The sequence below is a fragment of the Aythya ferina genome (genome assembly GCF_964211825.1).
Source record: "Aythya ferina genome assembly, chromosome: 5".
Classification (NCBI taxonomy): Eukaryota; Metazoa; Chordata; class Aves; order Anseriformes; family Anatidae; genus Aythya; species Aythya ferina.
This window is the reverse complement of record NC_140301.1, coordinates 30608525-30630567: the sequence shown is the minus strand read 5'-3', so window position 1 is coordinate 30630567 and position 22043 is coordinate 30608525. Positions and strand designations below refer to the sequence as shown.

At 43.8% G+C, this 22043-nt stretch overlaps 2 protein-coding genes across 17 annotated transcripts in view; one reads left to right on the top strand and one right to left on the bottom strand.

The window, feature by feature from the left end:
- The window catches only part of NUMB (NUMB endocytic adaptor protein), a 95650-nt gene extending 84395 nt beyond the window's left edge, over window positions 1–11255 (top strand). For 7 of the 10 annotated variants that reach the window (XM_084520057.1, XM_084520056.1, XM_084520051.1 and 4 more), the window contains 6 exons: window positions 660–800; window positions 2179–2380; window positions 4270–4569; window positions 6427–6576; window positions 7432–7575; window positions 9288–11255. In XM_084520057.1, coding sequence (XP_084376183.1) covers window positions 660–800; window positions 2179–2380; window positions 4270–4569; window positions 6427–6576; window positions 7432–7575; window positions 9288–10012 — 1662 coding nt within the window. In that variant the 3' untranslated portion in view covers window positions 10013–11255. The remainder of the gene's footprint in view (window positions 1–659; window positions 801–2178; window positions 2381–4269; window positions 4570–6426; window positions 6577–7431; window positions 7576–9287) is intronic. The other 3 variants (XM_084520052.1, XM_084520060.1, XM_084520059.1) reach the window with 1 other exon arrangement.
- The window catches only part of PAPLN (papilin, proteoglycan like sulfated glycoprotein), a 63297-nt gene continuing 51515 nt past the window's right edge, over window positions 10262–22043 (bottom strand). For 5 of the 7 annotated variants that reach the window (XM_084520034.1, XM_084520035.1, XM_084520033.1 and 2 more), the window contains 9 exons: window positions 21681–21818; window positions 20684–20808; window positions 19618–19756; window positions 18060–18197; window positions 17292–17419; window positions 17032–17140; window positions 15524–15699; window positions 14927–15130; window positions 10262–13192 (listed from right to left, as the gene is read on the bottom strand). In XM_084520034.1, coding sequence (XP_084376160.1) covers window positions 14958–15130; window positions 15524–15699; window positions 17032–17140; window positions 17292–17419; window positions 18060–18197; window positions 19618–19756; window positions 20684–20808; window positions 21681–21818 — 1126 coding nt within the window. In that variant the 3' untranslated portion in view covers window positions 10262–13192; window positions 14927–14957. The remainder of the gene's footprint in view (window positions 13193–14926; window positions 15131–15523; window positions 15700–17031; window positions 17141–17291; window positions 17420–18059; window positions 18198–19617; window positions 19757–20683; window positions 20809–21680; window positions 21819–22043) is intronic. The other 2 variants (XM_084520031.1, XM_084520030.1) reach the window with 2 other exon arrangements.

The following is a 22043-nucleotide window of genomic DNA, read 5'->3' as shown; positions in this document are numbered from 1 at the left end:
CACAGATACCAAGTACTAACCGCCAAACAAAAGAAACAATTCTGAAAGACAGTGAAAAAATATATTTTTTAATGACGATAGCATAGTTCTTAAATTATACTATCTCCTTTATACAAACACTTCTGCCATCAGCTTGTAGGAACAAATTGGGGGTGTTTGATACCACGAGTACTGCCGGTGCTTTTCCATTTTATCCTTGCTTAGGTAATTGGCATGTTAGCTTTTGCTTTTTGTGTTGTAGCTGCTAGATCTTTTCACATTTGTAGACTTCCCCCATTAATTTTCAAGATTGTATTTTAACCACAATAGAGATTTTTTTGATTGCTAGAGCACAATAAAAATAAAATGAAACAAAAATTCTCCTTTTTCCCATGCTAGCTCCATAGTCTAGAAGAGAGATCTTAAGAATTGTGTTCCTGAGTTCTTAAGTGGTTGCCTAGTTGCACGTTTACCAAAGATGGCTGGTGGAAAAAGCGGTCTGTCCTTTTTTGTTTCATACTGGGAATAGTTTCTGAATGGCAAATTCATTTGATAGATAATTGTAGCCAAGTGAGGTTATCATCTTTTTAATGTAATGCATTTTGCAGCTAATGCTGAAAATTACTTGTTCCATTGTTTCTCCACATTTCCTCATGTTTCTTTTTTTGGGGATCCTCTAGGATCTTATAGTTGATCAGACAATAGAGAAGGTTTCTTTCTGCGCGCCAGACAGGAACTTTGACCGGGCATTCTCATACATTTGTCGAGATGGCACTACAAGACGCTGGATATGCCACTGCTTTATGGCTGTAAAGGACACGGTAAGTTTTGTTACGGCGTGTCTTCCTGCTTCTAGCTGGAAGTTACACTGAGAAAACATAACTACACAGAGTGCTGCGATACGTTTTGACTTCAGCTAAAATATTACTTTTTCCTTAAAATTGTTTTAGTTCTGATTCTTTATATCTGAATTGTTTGCCATTTCTCTGTGATGTCTTCTTGTGGAGAGAAACGGTGCCCAGCATGGTGTGTAAATGGAATGCAGTCAGCCTCAGATATCTGTAGCAGAAGGGAACTACTCTTCTAAAAATAGACAGAAGATACTCTCATCTGAAAATGTATACAGCCAAAAACTGAAACAGCAGTGACAGTTTTTCCAGGATAAAATCATAGTGAGTAAATACAGACTGGTTATGAATGTAGCCTCTTGTATGCAAATGTTAAGGGATGGAGCTAAAATGAATTGAATTAGGGTCCTATTTCCTTCTAAACGTTAGAGATTTTTGCATTAGAAGGTTTGAAAGCAAGTTACCTATATCAGTCTTTTGCTGTGTAGAGTTAAGTCATTTATCTCCCTGATCTAGTCTTTTACTTATGTGGCTTTTTATGGAATCCTGACTACTACACAATGGCTTTCTTTAAAGAGAAACAGTGAAGTTAGAAATTCCCATTTAAATGTATGTTAGAGCTGGAGCATTTTTATTTCCTTCTGCGCATAGCAGGTCAGTTCGTTTACCGATTATTGCAGATGAGGTGAGCTACTGCTAGTAATAGCACCTCTGACTCAGCTGCGGCCTCTGTATCAGCTGGAGTGCCAGACTTCCTCTGACTTGAATTTCATTTCCTTATTGCAGTTATTGGGCAGTGGATCCTTTTGACCTCACTGGTTAATCATGGAAGTGCCTTCTGGAAGGCACTCTCAATACTAATGTCTGCATTTGGTCAAGGCCATTCAGGGATATTAATAGTCAGTTGTACTTTCAAGTTTCATGCTTGCACACAACAGTATTGTCTCCCTGCACCCTCTGTAAACTTTTTCTGTTTGAGAATAGCATTTACCTATCCTTTAGGACTTAAACCTGCATAAAATGGCTTCACTAGAGTTCCTTTGTGCACAAATGTATCCAGAGGCAAGGGATCGGTGCAGGCACATTATCACACTACTATTGTAGTAGCAGTTGAGCTAAACAGATTGTCTGACAGTCTTTCAGTTCTGGGTGGCCTTTGTGCTTGTGCATTCATAGTTGTGAGTCTTTATCAGGTTTAATTTTAGAGCCATACAAGGTGGCCAATTACAGTAGTTCTCTTTAATGCCTTAATTAGATCTCTCTTGTAAAGGCAGGTTATCAGTTTGCAATGTTTGAAGCACATGGATGTTGCTGTTCCAGTTACTGTATGATGCAATATTGTCTTGTACAGGGGGAAAGGTTGAGTCATGCCGTGGGCTGTGCATTTGCAGCGTGCCTGGAGCGCAAGCAGAAGCGAGAGAAGGAGTGTGGAGTGACTGCCACCTTTGATGCCAGCAGAACCACATTCACTAGAGAAGGGTCATTCAGGGTCACTACAGCTACTGAACAAGCAGAAAGAGAGGAAATTATGAGACAGATGCCGGATGCTAAAGGTACGGGGTGCAACTTACACAGTCATCCATAGTGACCAGAACAAGCACTGAGGTGCAGTAGAGTCCCTGCAAGGACAGGGTTTAACACCCTCGCAGAATTCCCTCTCTCGAACTTGGTTACGTACAAATCGTATTTCCAGACACTTGACACTTTGCAAGATGAAAAGTGCTCCCAGATTCAGTTCTAGGGCATTTTTCCCTATTTCCTCGAGAAAAAAGTGCAAGGGACTTCATATGTGAAAGTGACTGGACAAAGCTGCTTCCACTTTTTGTCTGCCTGCTTTATGGCAGAGGGCATCATAGGCACCGTACTAAAAGGCCTTATTAGAAAAATGTTATAAAAATGTAAGAACTTTGCCAGACTTGAAGTAATCCTTTTTGTTGTCTAAAGGTTTTTGTAAATTAATAGAAAGTGGTGTCATTTTTCTTAGAAAACAATGTAGTTTTATGTCACTTTTTAAGAGTGTGTTACAAAGTTTCTGTATACTTGTATTGCATGAGGGACGTACAGGTCGATCACAGTGTGCTTTCTAAAAATAAAACCAAAACCAAACACAAACCACCAAAAATCACGTACTAGTTATATTCAAAAATAGTAACTGGCTGTTTTGAGAGGAGCTAGTTTTTACTACTTAGCCATTTAAAACATGGCAGTGTTCTCAAATTCAAGTGAAAGTAGAACTTCTTACCCAAGTTTTATTACCAGTACAGTTCTACTTGTCATTCTACAACTAACAAAAAGTAAGTATTGTAAATATTGTCTATAGTCCTCTTTACAGTGGAGTTGAACTTTCCATAGCAAGTTTTATTCTGCTGCTCTATTGCAAAACTTTAATCTTCGTTTTCATCATCCATCTGCTTGTTCCCATACGTTAGTTTTAGAATGTGCTAAATGAAGCTTAAACACAAGGCCTTTGTTACTGGAGGGCATGAGTCAAAGTCTTGACTCAATGAAGGTGTGTGAAATCCTTTCCAAGAAAGACTGATTAGAAAAGTTTCACTTGAACGAGCAGCTGCAGCTCATGGGTACTGAAGCTTGCAAGACAACATAATTAGTTCCTCTGACCACTCCAGCTCCTCAGAAATCTCCACTGCGGCTCTGCTTTTACCAGACTTCTAGTTTTTCTGTTGATGTGTCAACAAAAACAGTCATTGTTTCTTGTATGAAGTTTAGAAAGCATTGTAAGCGTCGCTGGTGCTAGCAAGGCCTGCCAGCTCGGGCTGGATCTGCTTTGCAGCTCACTTCCACCTCTCTGTAATGTATTCCCTGGGGTTGCTGAGGAGCTGCTGTTGGAGCACTGAATGCGGCCTAACCTGTTAAGTGCTAACTCTGGCCTGCTGGAGCTTGTGCAGGGTGCTTGGCCACTGCTGCTGATTCTGCAGGGGTAGGAGGGTGGCTTTTAAAAGAAGCTCCTAGGGCTGCTCTGTTCCCTGCAGCTGCTGAGCTACACCACCCTCATTAACTGAATAAAGTTAGTAGTAAGATTTTGGCCATGATCTATTCTTCTAGTTCTATGTGAGGCAAAATAAAGGCCTCAGACACATAGTACACTTTTCAGTCTTAATCATAAGTGAATTACAGGTGTTTCTAGAGCAGTGGTCTCAGGAACAGCTAGGAAGACTACATAGACAAGGCCATCATTTCTAAGAAGTGGTGAGCCTTAGTAAGCTTTGCTTTGGAGAATGGGTGTATGTAAAGTGACACGGTGAAGCCTATGAAAGTACAAAGAAATAATTTTTCTGTAGTGGCATTAGAAACCTGTTTGTTGGAAGAGTACTAGCTATGCAAATTCTTGCAGTTTCTCTTTTCAGAACGAATGGGAGTAGGGGCAGGCAGTTGAACAATATATTGCTTTATTCATCTAACCTCACCCTATTTCCTCCAACAGTTGAAACAGAAATGAAAACAGTAGCACCAGGTGCTGCACCAACCAATACTGCCCCCTCTCCTGGCTCCCCAGCCTCTCCTACTACTGATGTTGCTGCCTCTCTGGATAAAGAAATGAGCAATCCCCACGCTATTCCACGAAGGCATGCCCCTATAGAACAGCTTGCCAGGCAAGGTTCTTTCCGGGGCTTCCCTGCCCTTAGTCAAAAGATGTCTCCTTTTAAGCGCCAGTTGTCCTTGCGAATAAATGAACTGCCTTCAACAGTGCAAAGGAAGACTGATTTCCCCATGAAAAACTCAGGTAAAATCGAATGCCTCCAGTGAAACATTTCCTTAAATTGTCTCTTCCTCCTTTCCTTGTCTGTGGCTTCAAATAACTCATTGTGTGTAGTAAATCCTTCTTCCTGCCTCATGTGAATCATTTCTCATGAGCAAACATTGTCAGGTCAGAAAACTTCTACTTCTGGAATATGCAAGAATTTCAAATACTGTATTCACATGCAGAAGGCAAGCAGCTGTAATCATTACCTGAAATACTGGAGCACAGCTTGAAGTGTTCCGGGAACAGTGTTGGTGAGTTAGTAGATGCTGCTCTTCCCTCTGAGTCACTGAACCAGTTCCTCCTCTTAATGCCAGGGCATCTCGAGAGTCAAATCCTGTCAAGGCCTTAACCACAGGTCGTGGATTTGTGTGACGTTTTTCTGTCTGTCAGCCCTTCTGAGCTCTTCTTTCTGAGAGGAATAAAACTGCTTTCCACCTCACGTTAGAAGGAACTTTTCTGTTTAGGTGGCACAACTGGCTGCCCCAATAATGCGTGGTACAGGTTTCACATGGTGGTAGTGGGGTTTTATAGAGTCATCCCAACATAAACATCTGGGGTGATCAGTACCTTGCATAAGAGCCTGGAATCCCTTTAGCTAGGTTATCCTGCAGGACAGCTGTACTCTCACTTGGCAACAGAGCTACTTTTAGGGTTTAAGCTTTAAAATAAAAATCTCTATGGCAAAGGGAAAAAAAAAAAAACAAAAAACAACCACTAAAATACTTAATCTGATTTCTCCTAAAATACTTATTTGGTGACCTGTGCTTTAAGACCAGTGTTAAGTTTATCAGTTTAACAGTAGTGGTGTGCTGCTTACTAGACTTATGCTGGCTGAGCACACAACAATCTGAATTCTTCCTAATTCAGAGCATTTGATGCATGTTCCTGGATATGAAGCTGCTGGTGCTGTTTAATGTCACACGATAGGTGCTATATTGGAACATCCCTCAAAGAATCATTTTTTGGGCATGCCTCCCCCTAAATGTTCAATATAGTGCATGTCATATCCACCCATCCTGTGGTTTTTTGTACTGTTCCATTTCTGCTTAATTATGCCTGCTCGTGTCAGTTCAGTGCAATGAAGGACTGATGAGCAGTACTTCTGAAAAGTTGGGCAATTAGAAATAAGGAGAACAGCTGGTAAGTCAGTAGTTTTACTCCACTGTTACTTTATCTACACTGTACTGATATTTGGTTTAAAACTGAGTGTCCATTTTACTTGTGCGTTCAACTTCTGCTTTCATAATTTTAACGCAGGAGCTAGTGAGCTCAGCTACACTGAACTGGAGCAATTGACACTCTAGAATTAACTTGCCCCCATGTATTGCTGTCTACATGTTTACATTTCATCTGGTTTCTGTACAAGTACAGTGTTGGAATAGTTAAATTATCATAAGTACTTTCATTTCACAAAATGTCGAATCTTAGTGCCAAATCCCTGGTATGTTTAACAGTTTAATACTGAAAGATTAAAACTCTTATTAAAAGCTATAGAAAAACCTTTTATTTTATGAAATGAACGTTCTCTTGCATTAACATAGAGAAGACGTAATGACTGACTTGAAATCTGGAACACTGATCTCCTCACCCTCTTGACTATGTCGTAAAATACAGTGATATGGCTTTCTATTTCTACTGTTCTTTCTATTTCTGTCACATCTTCAACACCCAATTTAAATTTAAAAAAAAAAAAAGAAAAAAAAAGCTGTCATCCAAGTCAGTATTCGAAACATCTAAGAGATAAAGAAACTAAATATATTTCAGTTTAACATCTGTATTTATAAATTGTTTCTGTATCCCTTAAACATAATTTAATGAATTTTGTTTACATTTTAGTCCCTGAGGTAGAAGGGGAAGCAGACAGCATTAGTGCCCTGTGCTCTCAGATCACCAGTGCTTTCAGCACACCATCGGAAGATCCTTTCTCTTCAGCCCCCATGACGAAACCAGTGACAGTAGTCGCACCACAGTCTCCTGCCTTTCAAGGTTTGTCATTTCTTTGCTTGCTGTGGTCATGCTGGATGAGGCTTGAGTGCACAGAATGTTGCTTTCCAGTAACACGTGGTCTTAATTTCTTGTATTGGTCTTGTATCTTAATTTTCTGTATCAGTATTTTGGGGTCATGCATCCTGCTTTATTCATCTCATCTGTTCAGTTTTTCTGTGTTTTTAACAAAAAGTTCATGCACCTACCACACGATAGTTACCTGTAAAAGGGACTGGCTTTAAGATTAATGGCTAATTTAATCATTCTGCCTCCTGAACTGGAAAAATCTTAACTATTACGCATCATAGAAACCAAATCCAGCACAGCAAGAAGATTTTGTGCCACCGTGATTACCATTGTTCACAGAAACTCCCAGATAACCTATGGAGCTGTAAACTATAGAACTCTTAGTAGCCTCTAATCTTCATTCCACTGATGTGCTTTTATACAAATAGTGTGGGGAAGGAACCTCTCCTTGTTAAATGTAGTTGTTATTTTGCATCCAAAATCCGTTGTTCTTTGGAATTTAAAATTAATTATACTGTGACTTCTGGTGAGCTGTATCGCTTCTCTAAAAACCAACAAATTTAACTTTGGTCAGTCAGGAGAATAGAAGGCCTCATGAAACAAACAAAACCCCACCATCCCACAACTGTTAACAAGAGTTGCCTTGGTGAAATAGAATTTACGAGCTTCATCAACTGTCAGTCCAATTTGGCTAATTTACACAAACTGCTGTCATGTGGAAGTGTTTAAAATTGTATGTTAATAGTTACGACATGGCCCACTAATATTCCAGTCATGTGCATGCCTTGCATGAATTAATTGCACTGATGTTGTCTGCTCCCATTTTAGTTAATGGCACTGCCTCTGCCTTCTGTGTGCTTGCTGCTAAACCATCCCAAGCTGCTGTTGTGTCCACAGCTATGCCAGTTCGTGAAACCAATCCTTGGGCTCATGCTCCTGCTGCTAATACTGGAGCTGCAGCCGTGGTCTCCGGTAAGATTGGAAGTAGATCCTGTGCATTGCTATGAGAACTCAGATCAAAAGCATAATTGAGCCCTTGAGATTGCTGTCAGTGCCACTTAATGAAAAGTGGAAGGAACAATAACAAAAGCTGGAAGTAGTAGCCTTTTGCACAAGTGGATGGAGGGAAGCTATGAACTCACTGGTCCTGGGTCTGCAATCTAGACTGTTTCTTATTTTGGCAGTGTTTTAGAAAATCTGATGCTTAAAAAAGGAAGTAATGAAATAGCGTGTTGGGGAATCAAGAGGAAAGAATCTGTATGCTTACCCAAAATGATTTTTTGCATTCTTGCTATGAATGTAGATAAGGAGAGATTAAGTTGGGTGGTTGAAGACTTTAGAAATTAATTTATTGTTTAATAAGTTTAGTCTGTCCATACAGTCCTCGTCTATATTCATATCCAATGTAAGGTGGTAATTTAATGGCTGTCACCTGTATGGACGCTAGAAAGCTATGAACAAACATTTCCTGGTGCAAGCGTCACCAGAAAGAAGCAACCTTGCTAGTGAAATAGGTTCTGTTTGTCCTTGTAACAGTACCAGGCCCATTACCAGTCAGTCTTCCTCTGTAAGAGAGAGACTTTAAGCTCTGTCTTCGAGTTACCACTGTAAAAAACAACAGTGAACTGATCTTAGGTGGAGTTGAACTAGTTGTTACGATTAGACTAAATGAAGAGTACTGAGCAGTGACTTTTTTTCTTGTTACTTTTCTACTTTTCCAAAACACTGAATAACACGTGAATTGCAGAGCATTCCTGGTTGCTTCTCTCATCACATTAAAAAGCTGATGAGGTCCTATGGGAAGGGAAGAAAATATAAAACCGTAGGGAGAAGGAAGATTGTAGAATTCAGCTAATGGAAGATGGTTTTGAAAGTGTGGGAGGAATGGGAATGATGGTGATTCTTTTAATCACTGAAGATAAATGAGTTAAAATAGAGCTGTATTTGTAGAAGAAAAATCTGAGATGTTAAGCACTAAGCACTGCAAAAGAATTTGAGAGGTGAGCAGCATGAGTTATAAAAAGACTAAGGGAAGAATGGAGATGGAGAAAGAACATAAACAGGAAGTCATAGTACAGTTTATATATTACATGGCAATTTGATCAGATGTACTGCCTTAAATGTTCATGTATATAGTAGCGAGTGCTCACGATTTGCTTCAACACGTATGGGACAGAAAAAGAAACGTTGCCTTGAACTCCTTATACCATCACATTGCTGTACTGCAAAGGGTAAAGCCTTACTTAGTGTTATAACAGTCCACCACTCCTGAGCTATACGTGCATAAACTGAAACTCCCCAGTAGAGGAATTTTAGAGGTTATGGACTAGATCATTGCCACTAAGTAATGAAGGCAGGTGGCAGCTCTTCTTCATGCCCTAAAGTTCCAAATGTCTGTTATTTAAAAAAAAAAAAAAAAAAGGAACAAAGTAATAACAAAAAAAAAATCACAAAACAAAAATCTGCACTTTAGGGAGGAAACTCTTCTCCATCCCTTCTTGACCAACGTTCCCTGTGACAGAGCAGTGTACCAGCTGCAGAAAGGTGCTCCGGCTCTGGGTAACGACCTGCTGGCTGTGGAGGGAGGAGGCCCAACTGACCTCATGTGCATCCTCCATTTTTTCTAACTGATAAAAGGGCGAGGGATAGAAACATGAATGACATCCCTGTGCTTCCCTTCTCAGGCACTGAATGGAGCGGCACCTCCTCGGGTACAGCCTCTCCAAGTCTCTTCCAAGGAAATCACAGACGTACCCCCTCAGAAGCAGACCGCTGGTTGGAAGAGGTCTCAAAGACTGTCCGAGCCCAGCAGCAGCCAGCCCCAGCCCCAGCCCCAGCCCCAGCCCCACAGCCACTACTCCAGCCTCCTCCAGCAGCTTCCCAGCCAGCACCAGCCTTCCCCGTGAGCACCTACATTGCACCCCAGCCCGTGCCGGTCGGCGTGGTACCGCCCATGCAGCCGCCCTTTATTCCAGCTCAGCCCTACGCTGTAGCAAATGGGATGACCTACGCAGCCCCGAGCGTACCTGTGGTGGGCATCACGCCTTCCCAGATGGTAGCCAACGTCTTCGGTACGGCAAGCCACACTCCAGCAGCCACCCACCCGCACCAGTCGCCCAGCCTTGTCAAACAGCAGACGTTCCCCCAGTACGAAAGCAGCAGTGCCACGAGCAGCCCTTTCTTCACTCCGCCTGCGCAGCACAACGGCTCTGCGGCTTTCAACGGAGTTGACGGTGGCAAATGGGCTGCAGAGGACAAGCATTCGCAGCCTCCCGCAGCCGCTCCGCAGGTAGACCCCTTTGAAGCGCAGTGGGCAGCACTCGAGGGCAAGGCAAAGCAGCGCACTAATCCCTCTCCAACTAACCCCTTCTCGAGTGATTTACAGAAGACGTTTGAGATCGAACTTTAAGCAGCCCTACGGCGGTAGATAAATTGTACAGTAGGCTAGAGGGATAAAGGGAGCAGAGGGGACTGTTTCTGATCAGTTTGCTTTGATAATCCCAAAGGTCCCTTCAAGTGAAAATGGGTTAGAAAGAGGGAGCGGTTATGGGGAGGGTATAAACAGACACAGAGTTTAACGTTTAAAAGGAATCTGGCAGCTGCCCCTGTCTGCGTTCCCTCCTTACTTGGAAAGCTGGACGTCAAACACAGCACAGGTGGGCACCCAGTCCTGAAGCCTGTTCTGCAGAAACAAATTATCTCACAGAAAGGAAGGCAGATCTTATATTAGTGCCCTTCTGATGCCCTGCAAGTCCTGGACATTCCCCCTCAGGGAAAAATGGGGTGGAAAAATTGGGGGGGAACTATGGGTGGGAGATTGTCACCTGCTTAGCAAAAGCTAGGTTTGTGGAAAAAGTTGAGCTTCCATTTTGAGTAACAAAGTGAATATTATATGTAAAGAATAAAGTAAAGCCAAAATTTTTATTTTTATGCATTTAGGATATTTTAAATAGTGGATATTAAAAGCCGTATGAGTTGTAAGTAATCTTGCCAAAGGTTTAAAAAAAAAAGGGGGGGGGTTGGATGTAAGAAATTGTACATAAGATTGATTTATCTCTGATTCTTATTGTAAGTAATATCAGGGGGTGGAAAAAGGGGCTCTAGCTTGTTCTTGTATCTATCTGTTCATTGTAAGTAGCATATTGCAACAACAATCACAACCAGTAAGTCATTATATCGTAGTTTTAAATAAAATTAAAGAACAGTATTGTCATGGTTTGAAAACCATGGGGAAAATTAACTGTTTTTTATTGGAATCAAGCTACATATTATATATATATATATAGTATGTTTTTTTCTTTCATGTATTGCTGCAGTTTTCTTGTCTTAATCTATTGGTTCTAACACTACTGTGACAACTTACCGTAATCATATCTACATCCTGGGGCTACCTAGGAACCCATTTTTTTGTTTGTCTGTCAATAGATCTTAGAGGTTTTTTTTAACTTTTGTTTTTATTTTTTTTCCACTGATTTGTGAAACCTTGTGGTTAAGGCTGCAGCTGGTCCAGGTTCTGCCTCCGGTGAATCGTGAAATCCATCTCATTTTAACTTTACTTTTAAACTTTGGCCTTACAAGCAAATGTAAGTTATATATATTTGTACTGATGATTTATAATCTGCTTTAACAGAAATAAATGTTGGTGGTAGAAACCTTGTCTGTGAAGCCCTGTCTTATTCCCACCCTCTCTATTTAATTTTCAGGATTCGCCCTGCTGGGTTTCTTCCCTGTTGTTAGGTGGCTGTAGACAAGCCTTGCCTGCCAACCTGTAAGCTTGCTATTGGTATTTGCACATGTATTATTTTGTATGCCATGGTATCGTACCTTGAACTTTAGGCCCGAACTTGCAAATATCCTTTTGACCCATAGCTATTTAAAGCTCTGCAAAGGAGGGCTTTACTGAAAACATTGGATTCTGGGTTCGCATCACTGAATTTTCTAATTTACAGAGAGACAAGGATGAGCACACTAACAGTCAAAAAAGGAAAACTCAGTTTGGTTTTCTTCCCTTTGCTTTTAAAAGGAGTGAAACCCTAACAGCCACCGGAGAAGACAACGTATTTTCACTCCTTGCTGTTCTACCAGTAAGTCGATCCCTTTTCTTTTAGTATGATTGGTTTTTACTTCAGTCTTATGTATATGACGTAGTTGTAGACATTAAAAAGAAGTCAGACCTGAAAGGGGAGAAATGCTCCCGTGATGTGGCCGTAGCATTTGAGCTTGCCAGGAATTTCCATTTCTAGACACACACTGTGATTCTCACGGTGACACGGTCTAGAAAATTGGTGCTTCTGTCCTGCACAGGTTCGTTCTTACATTAAGCAACCTGTGTTCACTATGGCATTAATAGTAATGACCAACACTCTTTACGGTATTGGAATTGCTCTCAATACTTAATCAGCTGTCAAAAAGCAAGCGAATACTTAGTCATACATGCTTAGAGATCTAACATTTATAATAAAATGTTATACATTTGTTTGTTTGCTTTTGGTTTTACCTATCAGTTCCCTAGACTTTCACAGCAGCGTCCAGCAATCAGATGAAAATAGCCCAGTGCAGTTACACCCTTCCCCTGCCTAGGAGATAACAGTAAAGGAGATAGCTATGACCTTCCTACAATCCATTGTGTAGGGAGGAAAACTGCTATCTTGATTTGCGAATCAAAAATTAAACAGTTAGGAAGTTAAGTGATGCTACATATAAGGAAAATCTCAGCTTGCTAAATAGAAAAAATACAAACACCCCGTAGTTAACTATTATAGTCATAGTATGTTTTTAAAGCAGTGAACTACATGCCTTCAACCACCATCCTTTTTGCTATGGTTACACATCTGAAAGAGGTCAGAGAATAAACAAGGAAAAAAAAAAGTACCTTCAGTTGTAAAGTCCAGTCCGTCAGAATACAGGTGCCCATGACAGACCTCACCAGGCTTGAGATAGCACTCCCTGGCCGCGTGGTATATAATCATACAGCTCAGATGAAAGCTAACTATTTAACTAGTATAAAAATAGAGCCTCTGACACAGTAGAAAGAGATTTATTACAGAAACAACTGCTTATTCTGGAGAAAGGGATCTGATGTAAGCATAATCAACGGCTAACCATCTTCCTGAGAAGGTTCACAGACCTTAACTCCCTTCTATACCTGCCACGCATGACTGGAATTTACACAATTTTACATTAGTCTGTTGTCTCTAAAGGCAGTTATACTATATACCAAAACATCCTGTACAGAGTGCCATTTTGCAATGTTAAATGCAAATTTATGTACAAATACAATTAGAATTTATCTCAGGGCTTGAGTTGTCCTCAAATTGTCAATGACTGCACCGTCACAACTTGTCAATGTAACATTCTATGACTTAGAGCAGAGAAAGGTTTTCCTAATTGCCAAATTGAAGGATCTTCATTGAAAATAAGTTTTGCCTTTTCTAGCAAGCATACTCTTACCATTGGCCTCAAAAGTAAAAATAAAAAATGCCCCAGATAGCTGTTTGACCGTGTCACCTGTTGCTCCTTTACTGGATTGCTTCGAGACTGTTCGGTGTGTTCACATCTTAAAGCGTGGTGTCCAGTCCTGAAGCCACACCTGTGCCGAAGAGAGTGCAGTCATTAGGTTAGTAGTTCTTATTTTTAGATGCAGCTAAACTGATTTACTGGATTTAGCGTCCAAGCCAGCTTTAGGCTGCCAAGCCTGGGGATTTACACCCATGTATTACTGCTGCCCTGAGCGCTGGTTCTGGGCTGAAGGCACGGAGAGCAGTGTGATCACAGCCCAGAATTAGATTCCTTCCATAGAAGCCATAAATTAAAGTAGCAGAGTAGGAAGAAAGAAACAAAAACAACCCAACCACACAAAACAAATCCTTACCATCCACCTGCAACACCAACACTACACATCCGTGTACTGGCATAGATGTACAGCTACAGCTATACATATAATAAATGGGACGTGGTGCTAGTTATTATGAGTAACCTGACCAAGTCTCAGCAGGGAGTGTGGCATAAGGAAAGTGGATTTGCTGCTGGGGCTACAGGTAAAACCGTATTTCTGGAGGCTGTAAAAAAATGGTTTTGTTTGGATGTTTTAATTCCATTTTAAAATACTGAAGACACCACATGCCTTTCCTGGGTCAACAAATCATATAATATCACCCTCCACACCCACACCTATCTTAAAGCCTGAGAATTTCTCTTTCAGAGCCTCATACCTAGCTAGCTACCGCTCTGTTTTAGTGCAGATGTGACAGATGCTTTTCAGCTATAGCTGCTCTGCATCTGGAAGTCCTCATTTCTTAGCACGTATCAGCAACAATCAGCCCAGGACCCATGCAGAGCCAGGCATTCCTGATGTTAACTGAGACTAACTTTATTCCAGCAAGTAAAGTACCTCCACACCTCTTTATATGTGCATATCATTCTCCTCTCCAAGCAGCACAATGCTATCACAGAGCCCATCTTTGCATTAAATTCAACAGCACTGTTCTGCCTCTGAAATAAAAACAAAAAAAAACTGATAATCCTTTCCAGAGATATTGATATTTAAATTGCAGCATCTCAGAACAGACAATAATGATCCTATATCCATCTAAATTGTCCCTACCATTTAGAAAGGGCTAAAAGTATTCTTCCATTTTGTCCTAAGCTTTCTGTGAAGCATCGCTTCTGCATTTCAATCCAAAGCTGAACACATTCAAGTAGAACCCAAACTGACCTGAACAGAAATTTATCTGAGCACTGCAATAACAAGGTACAGTATGTGACATTACAGCTGCATCATTAGAGCTTGTAACGTCAGAGGACATGAACACGAATCTTATATGCATCAAGCTGCTTCTAATGGCTCAAGTTCTTTGCATTTAGATGGAAAATGCTCCCCAGGATTATAAATGTTCCTCAATCATTAGCGCTTTAGTTAAAACAGTTCAGGCCCACCTACAGACACTAGAGAAATTTTTTTTTTTCTATTTAGCACTATTATCTCTTCATTATGTGAAGAGTAATCAGGCTCTCCCTCTATTATGCTGGTTATCTGCCCTCTCTAAAGTAACATCCTTACATTCCCAGAATCGCCTTGCTCCATGAACAACAACAGCTACTGTTACGTGAAGGCATGGGTTAGCTATTGCTATAAGGGAGTGAGGTGGGGAGGGGGAAGGTGTTTGCAGTAAGCTGGAGGATGGTGGTTCTGCCACCTTTCCGCAGTTACACCCCCTACAGTGTTACATTCACCCTCTCGAGCTTTCAAGCAGGACAGAGCTCCCAGAACAGTTTCATGCAGTACAAGGACAGAGTTCAGAGTTCCTGTCTTGTAATCAGTCACCTGTTCCTTCCTGTGGCCTTGGAGGTCTCTGTCACCCGCTGTGACGCGGAGGGCTGGCCTGCGGCTGGTAGCGAGAGCAGCTGGCGCAGCAGAAGCTGGAGTAGTACTCGTTACTGCAGAGCTGGGCCTGCACGATCAGGTCGCAGTTGGCGAGGTGTGGCTGGTCCACGCACTCTCTGCTCAGGTCCACGTGATTCACAGCTGCTGCAGCCAAGCAAAAGGTAAGGCCAGCTGAAAACAGTCCCCAAGCTTGTCCTAAGGTTTCATTTCCCGCTGAAAAAACACAGCAGGTTCCTGCTCTCTCCATCCTGACAGCTCTAAGGGTGTTATTTTAAATATAGTCCAGCATCAAGGATCGGTGAGAGAAACTGACACCTCTGGCTAGACAAAGAAAGAGAACGCAGTTTCTAGGACTGATTTCTGTTGCTCCCAGTGCCCTGGTAGGGATTTGTTTCCACCACCCTGCTTTTGAGCTCACCCAGAGGCTCCTGCTGCTTCCCCAGTTGGTGGTGGACGGGCACACAGTGGGCAGCCTTACAGCCATGGCCAAGAGGCAGGCCCTGTGCCGGAGAAGCAGGGAGGACAAGTTGTACTCACGACTGGGCCTGTTCCTCAGCACCTTCACCTCGGTGCTGGCACTGACGGAGTTGCTGCTGCTGTAGGCACTGCACGTGTAGGATCCCTCGTCAGCCAACTGAACGTTGCTTATGACCAGGCTTCCATCCTGGGACAGGTGGATGTGGTGACCGTCTGCCCGCATTGGGACTCCATTCCTGTAATGAAAAGCGCTTTGTACACCTCTGTTCCCACCATTTTGTACCACTGCTCCCCCCCATGGGAACCTCTGTGCTGTTTGGAAACTGATGCTGTGTGAATGGGGTGAATTGTTACAAATTCAGTGCAAAGGAAGACCTCTTCTTTTGCCATAACCTGGCTCTGCAATTAGGTAGTAATTTGAGCCTGAGTGAGTCTGCTTATTAGCCCTCTGCCTCCGTGGGAGGCAGCTAGCTGTGTGCTCTGTGTAAAGCCTTTGCCTTTTCCAGTATGACACATTTTTGAGGTTTGAGGAACTAAGAGAAAATCCAGGGTGCGTTTCCCTCTCCCCAGGTTGTGGTCTGGCAGGGTTTGTTTGGCAGGCATTGATAGCTGTGCCTGAGGAACGTACAGGGCAGTGAGCAATGCAACCTCTTTCCTCTCCCCTATAAGTCTGTTTAAAAACATTTAAAATATCAGCAAGATCATATCTGTTCTGCTCCTCCTGGAATACTCTGTGCACAGCAAGAACACTGCCTGAACTATGGACTCCCAGTTACCACGGAAAGTAAATTTTATTCACTGAAAAGAGTTTCATTCATACTGATACTTGCATCATTTTGTTGACTCAAATACCAAACTCACATATGGAAGAATAGCTCTCTTTGTGAGATGGCCCACTTCAGTCCTACCCCTGGGACTAGAGGGATTGAAACAATTACTAATCCATCTCTGTGGAGCCTTTGCAAGAAAGCTCCAAAATGGAACTGATTATTTTCAAATAGGGGAAAAACACCACCCAACCCACTACATACTTGCACAAACTCATTTTCACTGTAAAACATCATGAGAAGAGGACACAGCCTTTACCCTTACTTTTGCCAAAACCCTTTAAATTCCCATTTGTTGCCACCTGACAGTAGAGGGGGAGAATTGTCACAGCACAAAGCTGGGAGAAGAGATGCTGTTATTGTACGGGTTAAAACGTTTGCTAGGGTTGGCCACAGAGAATCTTCTAAAGACCAGCCAAAAATCATCCTCTGGTTTCTAACTTTATTTTTTGCTATTGTAATGTGTATATATACACGTTTTGTTAATGTATAATCTTAGCTTAAAGTCTGCTTTCCTCCTCACTTGACTGGAATGTGGACTTGGCAACCACTCTCCTAGGATCTGCCTAGGATTTTTAGGGTAACAGTCAAGTTGATTAGGAAAGGGTGGGTGATGCCAGCTGGGGCTGAGAACCATGGGTTTCTCTGTTACCTGGCAGGCACCCTGCATTATTAATTGGAGGATCAGTGATGAGGCTCAAGAAGAGAAGGGAAGGCCAGCTCTGTCTCATTTTTGCTCACCTTGACCACCTTATATTCACATTGTTTCCAGTCACCGTACAGTGAAGTTGAGCAGTTCCTCCCTCAGGTACCGTGATGCTTGGCGTAAGGCCAGAGATCCTCAGTTCTCCTAGGCCAGAAGGGAAATCATCACTAGCAAGGAGACAATGCCACGCATTCCCTCACGGGACGAATCCAACACACACTGCTGTGAACTACGAGCTTCCACCAGTCTGAAGGAAGCTCGTAGTTTACGGCCCACGCTGCCACCCGTCTGGTACCTAGGGGCCGGAGCAGGACCTGACGCTGGTCCTGGTCACGTCCGTTGGAGGCAGTGCAGGTGAAGAAGCCGCCGTCTTCAGCGCTGAGCCGGCTGATGACCAGCGCCCCATCTGACTGCTGCCTGTGCCTGAGGGACAAAAGCAGAATCCCCTCAGCCTGTGCTTGGGGCAGGGTGGGGCTCCAGCCACCAGAACTGAGGCTGTGCCTTGCGCACAGCTTTGTAGTAACACTGAGCGAAGGGTTAGCAGCAGCCCAGTTCAATCTGCAATACAACCTTGGCCCCTGAAATCCCATCACCAGTGCTGTGACCTCTGGAAAAGCTTTTGGTTATAGCTGGTTTCCTAGGAGCAGCCGGTGAAGGAAGTTGCAGGGCAGCAGCATAAGAAGCTCTGGAAGTTCACTGCAGGCACCCTGATCTCTTTGTTTGCTGCAAGTCTCTGCTCTGTTTTGCCTAACAGGTATTTTTTGGCAAGTTTCCTCTTTCTGCTAATCTTGTAGGCAAACAAATTCCAGCTTTGGCTCATTTGTAGACTCTATCACAGCTGTTCGCTTGCGAGCTCAATGTTCAGGCTCTGACTGAAGCTAGGGCAGGCAGGCAGTACTGCCTGGGCCTAACAGATGAAGCTGCCCAGCATAAAGCACAATGGGCCCTACTGCATGGCCAGCAGAGCTGTTCCTTGGGGAAGGAAACAGGAAGGAAGGTGAGATTGGGGCTGTTCTCCCCACAAACCTGCCTGTAGGTATGGTAGAGCCATCTGGGAGCTCACCTGGGAGAGGAGAGGGGCTGCCCATCTTTCTGCCACTCGATGGTGAGAGCTGGTGATGCTTCCACTGTGCAGGGCAGTCTGACTCTCTCCCCGATGCCGGCCTCCACCACCGAGGGCTCACTCTTATCCATTTTCAACCTGCAAAGTCCACAAGCACAGCAAAAGATGCATCAGCTTTTCCATTCAGCATCTGACCTTCAGCACAAGGCCTTTTTAATCACAAACCTTATTTTTTGCCTCCAATGGGAAAGGGCGGTCTCCCTGCTCCCATCAGAGCTCCGATACTTGCCATAAACAACACTCACCACCCTCAGAAAAAAGCAGCCTCTATCAAATCCTGCTCCAGTTCAGCACAGCGTGGTGCTGTGCTCCTGCCAGCCAACTTAACCCTTTGGGGATGGCAACTCAGAGCATCTCTCTGGCTAAAATCCTCGGAAACATTAACAGCATAAACACACAGCAAATGGCACGAAGCCCCTGAGAACAGGGCACCAAGCAGGTTTCCCCCAAGGTGCTTGTCTGGCACACAAAAACAAATATTTTAGGGGAGGGGTATGACAAGCCCATTGCAATCACCTGTCTGACTGCATGCAAGGGCATCCACTGTATGCAGCTGAAAGGCTGGACACAGGCTCTTACAGCACTCATCTCCTCATGCTCTTTGCTCTCTTTTAACTGCAGATAAACACCATTTTGGAAGAGAACTAAGCCATGATGTTCCCAGAGTCAAAGAAAACATCATCTCCCCAGCCCCCATCCTCTGACCTGAATTCTTGATCTCAAAAAACAATACCAAAGAGCCTTAATTCAATGTTCTTAATTCAATGAATCACTTCTTTCTGCTTTTAGGCAGAAGCAGCTAAGGAGGTTACTGGAGAGTTCAGCAAATTGGCTGGGCTTTTGGTTGCAAAGTCAAAAACAGAGAGGGATCAAATCACAGTCCCATTTAGTTTGGAGCCCCAACGTGCTGCATTTAACGCAAAAACATCTCTAACTCTTGTTTCTGCAGGACACAGAAACATCTGAGAAACAGGCAGGAAGCTACAAAGTATTCCACCCAGTACATGAGAAGATAGTTTGAGTCAAACTGGTTTGTTCACAAAATATTTAAAGTAAATGGGTGGGGGTTAAAGTATCTGGAGCTTTTTAAAAAATATATACATATGTCTATCTGGTGCTAGTTAGGCAGTTCACACTTGCTTTGCTTTTTTTCCCAGAAGGGGTTTCTCTTTCTGGCTGCACTAAGTTGAACAGCTAAAGATGCTGCCCCAGACATTTCTGTATTTGTCTGAACCTGGCTCCTTTGCTGTCAGCTTCCCTGAGCATCTTTGCTCAGGACGTGCTTCTTTCAAGGGACTCTTGGGAGGACAGAAGACAGCTTGCAACCGGGATCTTTGCCTGCTCCCGTTGTCAACAGTTCAGTATTCCTTGCCTCCCAACTGTGCCCCAGAACAGCTGACCCGGGACCTTTCCAATCCTCAGTTTTTCTACATGAAGAGATGCCATATGGTTCATCAGCTGGGCACGGGGGACAAACTGTTGCTGTGTGTGAACTCACCTATACGCAAATTGTGGCTGCACGGAGGAGCTGGCTGCCTGCACAACCTTCCCGCCTCTGGGTAGCTCTCGGTGCTGCTGATTTTCCTTGCGAAGGACCTGACCTCTCTCACCCTCTGCCAGAACAGCACTCTGGTACTCTATTCAAAATAAAATGCCATATGTGAATAAAAAGACCCTTCTTACTGTGACCTCTTGTGTACGGTTTCTGGGAGCTTGGGAGAGCTTGCTGAACTGGAGCCAAGGAGCCCTTCAGCCATCTGTTTTCTGACTGACTAGTGCAGTGAGCCTGTGCTGCTGACTAATGAGAGTCGCAGACCTGCAGGCAAGCACTTCTAGGCGCCTTTCTCTCCCCTGTCAGTGAGTACGTTGCAGCACCCCTTAGGCCACGTTGCCTTCTGCCCTCTGAGCCGTTGCTGTGACAAGGTACATCTCAGGACTGAAGGCTGCAAAGGGTGGCTTGCTGACCCCTCTTTTTAGACCAGTCTTTTGTATTTGTTTTGTTTCTTAAACAAGACACGTTTTTTTTGGAACAGGGAATAATTTGTTACCCAGAAGGACTTGTTTTGGCAAAAAACAAAACACAAATGCACCAACAAGGGCAGCTATGGCAAACTGGTTACATTGCAGAGAGAGATGGAGGGCACAGGAAACTGCAGAAAGCCCTTTTCTGTGGCCTCCTGCCTGGGATGAGGAGGCCGCTGATGGCTCTCAGGGAGAACAACATGCTTGTTATGCTGGAAATGGAGCAGGTCACAGGCAAACCACAATTCCAGGCATGGGGTGGCTCTACAAGATGGGAAGTACTTTATGGCCAGGGCTTTATCATGACACAATGCCAGAAAAATCCCTGCTACCTCTGCTCTCCCTCTTGGCTCCCGCAGAGCGGAGGAGACTGGCTGTGTGACCTCGGGACACCATTGCTATGGGGCGAAGGCAACGCTGCTAGCACAGCGTGGCAGCAGAGGAAGTCTGTTCCTGCACTTGGCTTTACTGCCCCTGTTGTCAGTGTCTGTTATCAGGGGGCCCTGAGCTACCTCTTTGGTCTCAAGCAGAAGATAAATCACCTATGATCTGTAGCTGAATCTGCCGTCTCTCTGTCCTCCCATCAGAAACGAGGCACGTGTAAATCCCGGTGTCCTCTGGCTTGCTGTGGCTGATAACTAAGGAGCTGTCGGCCTGGTAGGTGTGCCTGCAACAGGAGCAGGGATTAATGGCCTCTGCCTGGCCAAGGCAGAGCGCCCCTCGAGCTGACGTTACATAAAGCACCAGCATGTAGTGCCCTCCCCGGCTTAGAAACAACAAAACTGTTGACCACAGAGGGGTCACAGGCAGGGGAAATGACTGCAGCAGAAAGGAGGTCGGGAACAGAGAGGAAACTGAGATGGGAAAATAGGGAACTGCTTTCAGCGATCCTCTCCCATGAGGAGGGAAATTGCCCTTCCAGGCAGGAGCTCGAGCCCCAGCAGTCATTTGCAAACATAAAAGCAGAACTTGGCTTTTCTTAACAACTGTGATTTTCATAACAAAAAGTGACTCTCTGGAACCAAACTGTTGCAGGAAACAGACTTCCCAGGACAAAAGGCTTTAAAAATGCTTTTAAAAGCACCGCATTTTAGATGACAGTACCAGAAAATTCCAGCCAGAGGAACTTACTTGGCTATGAGCTTCACCCTGGACTACTTAGTGCTGACCAAGAAGAATCCTACACAGCCGTTTTTCTGTGTAACTGCCCACAAGGCAGTACATTGGCGCCTTGTTAGGAGGCAGAACAAGTGCTGCCCAAAGCACTGCCCAGTGCTTCAATACTACTGTAGTGTATCTCTCTGCCATGCACAGGCCAGGTGGACAGCTCATCAGCTCATGTTCAGAGTGCTCTGAAGTCACTACATGAGCTTGTTCCTTTATCAATCCTTCTTTTTTTCTTCTTTTTTTTTTTTTTTTTTTCCGCCCCCAAAGAATGTTAACAATGAGAATACAAAGAAAGTGGGCAAACATTTAAGCATATTTGGCACTCTACCCAGCAATGACTGTGGACTCTACAATGAAGGGAGCTGAGCTCACCTGTCAGAGGAGACTGGCCGGCCATCCTTCATCCACTCCACTCTGGAGAAGGGGGACGTGCCTGTCTTGCAGACCAGCTGGATGTTTTGTCCCACGACTGCTGTCACAAGAGAGGGCTTGGCTTCCTCCAGGATGGCTCTTTAAAAGAGAAAGTGATTCCATTAGCACCTCTGCTGCCCTTCTCTCTTCTGGGTTGCCTAATGTGGCAATGGCTGAGTGCAAAGTGGGACTGGATGCCCATTTAGCTCTGAACAGATGCGCCCTGTAACATGGGGAGCCCTCTCCTACATGACAAAGGCTGGTCTGGACAGACTGAATGTGACAAGAAATCCAAGGAGACAGACCCAGCCATATAACCTCTCT